This window comes from the organism of the source record quoted next, unplaced genomic scaffold (genome assembly GCF_019419815.1).
Source record: "Pyrus x bretschneideri cultivar Hongxiangsu unplaced genomic scaffold, Pyrus_bretschneideri_v1 Contig7, whole genome shotgun sequence".
Taxonomy (NCBI): Eukaryota; Viridiplantae; Streptophyta; class Magnoliopsida; order Rosales; family Rosaceae; genus Pyrus; species Pyrus x bretschneideri.
In genome coordinates, this window is record NW_025999809.1 from 7,092,521 (window position 1) to 7,101,511 (window position 8,991).

At 37.6% G+C, this 8,991-nt stretch overlaps 1 protein-coding gene across 2 annotated transcripts; it reads right to left on the bottom strand.

The window, feature by feature from the left end:
* Positions 1 to 1,059: 1,059 nt before the first annotated feature.
* Positions 1,060 to 8,784, bottom strand: LOC103957330 (ubiquitin carboxyl-terminal hydrolase 15). 2 transcript variants are annotated; one of them, XM_048573819.1, is made up of 15 exons: positions 8,501 to 8,784; positions 7,265 to 7,711; positions 5,902 to 6,358; positions 5,414 to 5,815; positions 5,356 to 5,383; positions 5,136 to 5,281; positions 4,902 to 4,990; positions 4,353 to 4,438; positions 4,087 to 4,249; positions 3,792 to 3,915; positions 3,494 to 3,651; positions 3,295 to 3,379; positions 2,741 to 2,953; positions 2,113 to 2,174; positions 1,060 to 1,919 (listed from the first exon to the last, which is right to left on the bottom strand). In XM_048573819.1, the coding sequence occupies exons 2-15, from the start codon at positions 7,558 to 7,560 to the stop codon at positions 1,229 to 1,231; spliced, it is 3,000 nt and encodes a 999-aa protein (XP_048429776.1). In that variant the 5' UTR covers positions 7,561 to 7,711; positions 8,501 to 8,784; the 3' UTR covers positions 1,060 to 1,228. The 2 variants fall into 2 exon arrangements, with proteins under 2 accessions (XP_048429776.1, XP_009367759.2); XM_009369484.3 differs by having other exon boundaries at positions 5,356 to 5,815.
* Positions 8,785 to 8,991: the final 207 nt, after the last annotated feature.

Below are 8,991 nucleotides of genomic sequence, written 5' to 3' on the forward strand. Positions count from 1 at the left end.
TACCCCTACATTATTTGATGCATTATTTTGAGTTTCTTTTGAAATTTTTTGTTTTGAGGGCATTTTTGTTCAAAATTTTTTTGGTGAAACTTGTGACCCCATAAGGGATTGTTGGCTTTATATATAAAGATAACACAATGGAGATAATCCTCTAATTCTCCAAGGATTAAATATTTCAAACAGTAACTATGGACTCACCAACCAAACCAACCAAAGAGGAGTTCACAAGGGGTCGGTCTTTTTGGTTTAAGTTTTAACCCAGCATTTATGATGTTTTGATTTAAACACTAATTTTGCATTTATTTTTAATTGGTATGGTTACTTTAGTTTGCCATAATTTGATAAGGGGTGTGCTATCCACACACCCCATTTTACTTCTCACACACCCCTTCATAATTTCTGTCCGTTGATCTTCTTCAATTCATCCGATCCGACGGTTGAAAATTAAAAAGGTGTGTAAGAAGTAAAATAAGATGTGTGAATATCACGATGCCTACGCATCCACGGTGCCTCCGCATTCGGCCTCAAAAACCACGGTACCTATAAAATCGGCATCAAACCCAACACGAAACTTTCATGAACAATGATACAAAACATTGAATAATCGATCTGTAGATGAGGTATTCTATCTCAGTACAAAACCTCCATTTAAATATTGAAAGCAATGAGAGGTGAAACAATAATGTTCCACCTTGGCAACTTGATTTCCAGCATGCTAAACTGGGAAGTCCATACCTGCAAATTAATTTTAACTTCTTTTTCTGGTGCAAAATGTTTTTTACTACTTGCTTGTGTCAAACTTTGTTACAGTTTACCATCAAGCAAGGGATTCCAAAGGCAGGCAGCCATGGATTTAACTTTTCCAAGATAAACAAGCCTACAGTGAAATCAGTAAAAGTAAAGGTAACCAACGACTGAAATCAATTCAACTTTTCCAACTCATAAGAACATTTCCTTGAAAGAACTTCAGCTGGCAGATTGAAACACAAGGAAAAGATATTCCAAAGACAGATTGAGCAGAGACATCCAGTAGACAGATTGAAGCATAGAAAATCCCGGTACTCTACAATTTCTGGTGATAACTAGATTGCTAACAAGTAGATTGTTACATTTACTTGTTTCGATATAAAACATGCCCCAACCAACAACACATTGAAACCAAAAATTTTGGGGCACAGCTCCTACCACACTAAATCAACTATCCAATCAGAATCTCATGGATTAGAGTTTATAAATGATCGGAAATTCGGTCAAGACTATGTATTGGGTTAGTCCCATATCTTACAAACGAGCTGCATTTACTATCCAGAGGGTGTTCGGTTTGTGAATCACTGACCTGTCTTGAATAGTTTCGTTTCTGTAATCCGTCAACGGGATGGGTTGACAAGCACGAATCCAAAATAACGCCCCTTTCCTTGGAAACAAATCTAGTGTGTGGCCTACTATTATAAAATTTTCTACAGGATGCAGAACTGTGAGAATACTCCGGAGCATATAACGTGTTGAAAATTGAAGAGATTGGATCGATATTGGAAGCATCGGCACAATCCACAGTACTGAAAGAGTCTCTAGTACTCTCAGTCGTGAAAGAGGCCTCGTCAGAACTTGTAAAAAGGGACCAATCACTTGAAGTAGCATCAGAGAACTCCACACCGATGGGCTCACCATATGTTTCCATCATAGGGAAAACATTCCCATTAGAACTCCGAGGGATATCATTAGTGGTGCTGTTGCCAAAGGCATCTGCAATATCTGGCCTGATATCACCTGGTAAATGCTCTGGCCTAGCAAATTGGCTGCTGTGTTTGCTTTGATCTAGCCTTGACTTCTGAGCTTTCAACATGCATTGATTTTCTAAGCCCGGAACTTGCCCCCTGACAGCTTTTCCAGAAAATCCTCTTTGAGGGCGGGGACAAGACCTGGGAAAGAAAGAAGAATACGTAGAATACCACCAATCGAACCCCTCCCAGTTCACAATTACCATAGTTCGTACTATCTAATAAATCCAATATATTCCAACATACAATCATATGAATGCTACAACCCCCAATTAAAAGAAGCGGTAAGGAAAAGAGATCGGGGCGGGTTATTTTCAATGCCATTTATACATACCTCATGTAAAATAAGATATATGCTCCTTCCATCATAACCTGGCTCATTGAGACGGGGTGAACCTGTTTATGAAGCATGACCAACCTTAGGACCCAATTCATAGGCAGAAAATAAAACAAGAAATATAAACTTCAATCATTCATTTGTCTGTCAAACATATGCACCAAGGGGAACCATGTCAACACTCAAAAGGCATAAATGCAAGGAGCATATAATAGAAATTCTAACCAATAGATACATTTCCATTTTATCTTACGGAATAAACTACAGGTCCACTGCTTGTGAATTGTTATCGTGATAGAGGATATAATATACGGATGTTCCTTAAGCAGCTACGCTTTATTTATAGTGACCAAAGAACGTAAAGTATAACAACAGGGCTTCAAAGACTATAATTTATACATGGCAGGTAATGATGTCTTATCAATATCATGACACTGATAATGGAGGCTCTTCCACCCACTTCAATATTTTCAGCAAATTGGGATTCTTCCAATATTTTCAAGCACTCGGTATATTCAGGATAAACTTCCATTTTATTTATGTGTTTTAGGGAAACAAATTTGAACCATTTTCACAAAATCCCCAAATCCTTGCACTAAAATGTTTGATGAGAAAAGGCGTTTACCTCAGTGTCATCTATCCTGAACCAATCGCCTCGCATGTCTTTCACATATGCCACATAATGTCCAGAGAAAGATGCATTCTGCATATCCAAATGCACCACAACACCATATAGCAAGTAAAGCGGAGGAATGTCACCCGTTCCAGTCATAAATGGAATCATATCCAACATGTCTGGAAAAGTGATGCACTTGTTTATTTTTCCATAATTTCCCTCCTGGTGAAGAACCAGCGATTGTTCAGTATTCCAGCAACAGTAGTGCCAAGCATAAAAAACCAGAAAGCCCTACAGCTATCTAGCAGGAAGGTGTCAAATCTGAAATTTCTTTTTAATGGGTGGAAGTTGGAAGCACGACATGACTAGGGATTTGAATTGTGATTTGCAATGGGTTTCGGTAAGTGACAGTTCATAAAATGACATTCATTAGATTAACTTGATTACCACTCCTGCTTAATACCAAGTTGTAAATCATTAGTTGTATAGACTTTAAAGACAACAACAACAAAATGCAAAAAACCAGAAAATTCCTCACTCTCAACGTTAAATCTGATCAATACCTGAAATCTCTTCAAGACAATTGTGAGGATATTTGGCGCCTCATGTATGCTCAATTGCTTCCTGGCTTGAACATAAGCAGCACACCTTTTCCATAAAAATGTGAGTTTGTAAGTCACTAAAGTTGTACCGTAAAACTAAAAACTAAAAACTTAAAACTTAATCTGGGTTCTAACAAATACTAAATTTAGGTCATTTAACCTTCCACATCTGTACATGTTTTCTCCATCCAAATCTTCAGAGGTTGTAAACTGAGTCAGAGCATCTTCAAGTGACTCAACCCAACCAAATATCTCTAAGGTAAGATCCATGATGTTTTCATATCGTTCTGACTCATGATGACATCTCAAACACTTGACCTGGTGGCATAAACATTGATAATCCATGATTAGTGTGGGGGATGAAGAGCATAAATTAAAAAACAAGGGGAAAAAAAGAGCAGTTTGATGAAAAGATGACTCATAACAACTTGAAAAATGTGCAAGTACTCAATAAGCACCTTTGATCTGAGATGCCCGCCAAATGTATGTTGTATAAAAGTTGTTTCTTGCAATCTAGGATCAACCTTGTTTTCACAACCCAGCCCCTCCAAGCATATAGATTGCATTGACGTAACTAGAAGCCTGGATAAATACAGCACACATGATATACTAAAATTCCTTCCACAAAATTTGGAACTTCAATATTTTGAATTTAATTTCTAAAACTGAAACATACGGAGAGTTGGTACAGATGCAAATGTTAGCACATCAGTATTAAGAACAAAAACACATAACTAGTAAATTTTGACAGACCTTAAGAATTCATGTGCATCTTCTTGACTTCCATCACCAATTTGGCAATTAATACTCCTCATATGAAAAAGAATTCGACTAGGAGAAAGTGGGCCCCCACTTTCTCGTAGCATCATCACATGTTGCTCCAGCTCACACATGAGACACCAATCTTTACCACAACCTAATACATATCGTAAACAAAAGCGATTCACATGTGCTTACAAACAAAACACAGCTATGTAAATTTATTGGAAAATTAAAGGGATATGAGGAAAGGTAAGTACAGGCTCTTGAATGTGATCTGCGAAGCAAATAGATAATGAGAGGCTTTGTGCAGGTTAAGCACTGCAAGACGGCATTTGCATAGCAGCTGCAAGAAAAAGAAATTATAATTAATCCCAATAACCCAATGATACAACATGGCAACTATGAAAAATGAATGTTCCAATTGCAGGAATTTACTCATATGAATCCCATGATCAACAACCAGTCTGCATCTCCACAAAGTACTTTAGTCACATTTTAGTCAAACTTTTATCTTGTATTAGTTGTATGTTCTTTTACGTATTTAGAAAACATAAAGGTTAAAAGAAATCAAAATCAGGAAATTACAGGCCGGCTATGTAATCGATCACCAAAAATTAAGATACATGCCAGGTGTTTAATTTGACGAATTACTATAAGCAGTACAATGAGATCAATCCTTGTTTTACTTCTGATCTAGTAATGCCAATCAACAAATTTTCACCTCTTTACTTTACTGATAAGTATGAATGGAGTTTTCATTTCTAATCCACGACCTAATCATGCAAATATAAGCTATCCTTTTTTACCTGTTCCCACAATTCAAAAGGCCTCGAGGTGATAAGTCAAAGATTTCACACTGAAGGTACTTCACAAACTCATCATAAGGGAACAGGACCTGAGAAAGAGCACACATCAATGACAACGTCCATTCAACTCAGAACCAGAAGAAGAATATAACTCGTGGAAAAGGGCAGTAAATAACTCAGGAGACCTTCCATTCAAAAAATTATATGGGGATCAATTGAAACAGAGATAGTGACCTTAGTTTTCTGTTGGTAACCATTCAATTCGGGGACTTCCTGTCTGGTAAAGTTCTTTGGCTTCTTTAGACCCATCATCTTCATGATCCTTACATTTGCAATTCCATTGCTCCCTTGTGCAGTGGTATCTCTCATTCTAGTGATTTCTGCAGCACAAACAGAGTTATAGCAACTATAATGTGCAAGGCATGTTTACAGAGTAGTGGTCTACTAGACTGACTTGAAACTTCAGCAATTTGTCCCTGCCCCTCTATCTCTGAGTAACACTGCTCTCCGGAGACTTCCATTGTTGATTTTGGTAATTTAGACACCTTGGTCCCAAGAGAATAAGGAGCTCTTTTAGCCTTTACGTCAGTCTTCATTTTCGTCATTTCAGCACATTTGAACTCTGCTGTTTCATAATTGGATAATCTTTCCCCATTAAGGTAATTTCCTCCACTCGGAACGAAGTCCAACCCATTTTCATGCACATCTATTCCACTTTTTGAAGAATATGACGAGGATGTTAATCCAGAGTTGCTTCCTGATTCATATATGTAGCCACTTTGACTTTGAGACTTATCAATCTCATGCACTGTATTTCTTGAAGTAGCTTGTCCCTTCATGTAACTGTCAGAAACATTGACATTTTGCATCACAGCATTTTCTTCCTCTCCTAAGTGAGAGTCACAATTTCTTAACTGCAGCCAACAATATAGCACAATTATTCGACATCAAATCACAGATGTATAGAAAGATTAATGATAGAGAATAACGTGATACAAACCTTATGCTCCATAAAAACCTCTTTTGATGAATTAACATTAGAAGAGCCCAAATGGGTAGTCCAACCAAAAGATGTTTCTTCAGAAGAATCTAATGCAACTCCAACTTTTTTTCTTAATTCTCTGTGGGATTTTCTGGAAACCCGCTTGTCCACACTTCTTCTCTCTGGCATGGAAACTTGAGAGGTATCAACTGAAGAAGCACAATCAAGCATAACAGGGGCACCAGTGCTTGTTGAAGGATAAATTATATTATCTGGTGGTGCTTGCTCAGCCAAATTCTTCTCCATCTTAGACCCAAAGTACTGTGAATTGATGCTGTCATTAGGTAAGAACTTCTCATGAAAAGATTCTCCAAATGAGACAGCCTTAGGAGATGAGCTTGAACTAGTAGGTTCCAACTGCAGGCATTCTTGCCTGTGAACTTCCCTCCAGTGAATTATTTGACACTTACCAGAACTGCATATAATCCATGTAAACATTTGGAGACCGAGATCATGTTGCACCTTTAGCTCAATATGAGAAATATTTATTTGATAAAATGTTCGTGATGAAAAGTATGTATCACATGCATTTGAATGTTTCTCTTTTGTGGTTCTCTTTTTTACACTGATAGTACCATATTTGGTAAAAGACGATGAAATCCCCAAATGAGCTACTCGATTTTAGTTAGCTGAATGTATAACTTCCACAACCATTTAACTATCTAAGTCGCTCTTTCCCCAAAACGTAAATCATGGTTTAACGTAAAATATAAATAGATATTGAGTTCTCTGCTTGAATATGGTGATGACAAATTTGACCAAAAGGGACCGAATCAAGTTTTCCTTTTTTTTTAATTACAAAACCACAGTGTGAGCACACAACAAAAGCACCAACTGTAGGTTATATAACCACTGCAAGAAATTAAACAAAATATACAGCTGTAGTAGATCTTGAACAAACCACCAATTCTATAGTGCATAAGTCACATTGGTTGCAATACTGCAATTTTTAATTAAGTTTCAATCTCCTTTATTGGACAAGCAATTTTTTTTATTATTGTAAAATAAAGGAAGAGAAAATCAGTTACGGTGGTTTGGACATGTGAAACAAAGGCCTACTAATGCTCCGGTTAGAATATGCGATGAGGGGACAGAGGTTCAGGGCTAAAGGGGTAGAGGAAGACCTAGAAGGACTTTGGAAGAGACTCTAAGACTTGGATCTAACGGAAGACATGAATAAGAACCTAGCGCAATGGCGTTCTAAGATTCATATAGCTGACCCCACTTGGTGGGAAAAGGCTTTGTTGTTGTTATTGTTGTAAAATAAGGGGAGAATATACTGACAGAAAATATGTGTTCTTGCTATCAAATTAGAGCATACCAATATCTGATGGATTTGCATCTAGAGCAGCGGGTTGTAGCTGTACTATAGCATCTGGCACATACTTGAAGTCCATTCTTTGAAGGATTTGAAGAAGACACAGGAGGAATAACAGCAGCAATGGCCATTGTTTCTGCCCTAAGAGCTTCTTCTGCAGCCAGTTCAGCAAGCAAACTTACCCTCTCTCTCTTCTTAGATGTCTCACTCCATTTTCCAAGTAAAACGTAAGCAACTAAAGGGAGTACAATGAAAACCAGAAACAGAGCAGGTATATCAGCTTCCCTTGGCTCAAGCATGTCCTCACCAGCATACTCATGTCCAATACCCTGTCAAGGTCACTAACCGGCAGATGATCTCTCAAAGTTACAAAATTTAAAGTAAGTTGACATCTAGGTCGGCAGCATAAAGTGCAAGGTAATCACATTCCACCAGGGCCACCACTCAGACCTGTCAAATTTTCAGATTAATATTTTCACAAAACATGGTTTTGATTCAAAACATAAATTCCCATACTACATTTTTCATTTCAGTACAGAACATTACAAATATTTACATACAGGGAGCATGAACAACTTCTGTGCCCTGAATTCAAAACAGATTTGTTCAAATATTTACATACAGGGAGCATAAACAAAGTCTGTGCCTTGAATTCAAAACAGATCTGTCGGTTCAGCTAAAAGGAAAATATGACCTATGTTTACCACAAAAGTGTTGAAATAGCAGCTGTCTTTTAAAATTCTTCTTATTCCGGTGAAGTAGCTTATGCCAAACATTGCATCAGTCCGATAAAACAGGATATACGAAAAATTGCTTATCGAAACAATAAAAGAAGCAATGTGAATAGCTACAAAATCTCACACTTTTGAGCACACCCAAATCCAAATCTAAAAGAACCCCATTTAAGGAATCCATCATTTTTCTCCCAATCTTTGCAAATATCATGGCATTCTGCTAACCAAATCCCTAAAAGCAGACCAGCAGTTTCCCATAAACGCCAGAAACTCAAAACTATTAAAAAAATCTTTCTGCAAGAACACTACTTGGGCAAACTTTGTCTTCTACAATTGAGCAAACCAGCTAATTATTCCTCCCATTTCAAATTTAATGGGAAAACAAAATACAACCCACTACAGAACAAGCAATGCAAATCTGAGATTCAAGCGCAAAACACTGAAAAACCATTCCAAAAGTACTGAAAGAGAGAGAGAGAGAATGGAGCGGCTAGAAGAATCATACCTGATGCACAAGCAAGAAATCTGAGCAAAACCCAACTCACAGTCTGAGCTCTGCTTCCTCCAGTCCTCCTCCGCTCTCCTCTTCTGGAGAAAAAAATAAAAAATGATTCTTTGATTCCTCAGACGGTAAGCTCAAAAAAATAAAAAATGACTCTTTCACTCTCCCTCTCTCAATCTTTCACTCTCTCAGTCTTTCACTCTTTCACTCTCTCTCCCTCCCTATTTCACTTCACGCTTCCTAACCCCCTTCAGACCTCACTTTTTAGCCCTCGGGAATTCGGACAAAGATTGTCTGCCCTTTCCCTTTCGATGTCTTCTAGCCTCGTTTGGCAGCTCGAACTGTACTGATTATTTCTGTCGGATAGGATAAATAGCTACCGGATAGTACTGACTAAATTAGTTGGGTGTTTGGTGCAGTATCGGACTAGTGACCGTATTATTTATACTGTGTTTGATATTATACTAGATAGGAGACATCAAACTTTAAAAAAA

Coding starts and splice junctions, on each gene's coding strand:
- LOC103957330 (XM_009369484.3), bottom strand. CDS start 7,560: ATGCTTGAGCCAAGGGAAGCTGATATACCTGCTCTGTTTCTGGTTTTC. Junction 3,652..3,791: donor GCGGGCATCTCAGATCAAAG/GTGCTTATTGAG, acceptor TTATGCCACCAG/GTCAAGTGTTTGAGATGTCA. Junction 1,920..2,112: donor TATATCTTATTTTACATGAG/GTATGTATAAAT, acceptor TTTCTTTCCCAG/GTCTTGTCCCCGCCCTCAAA.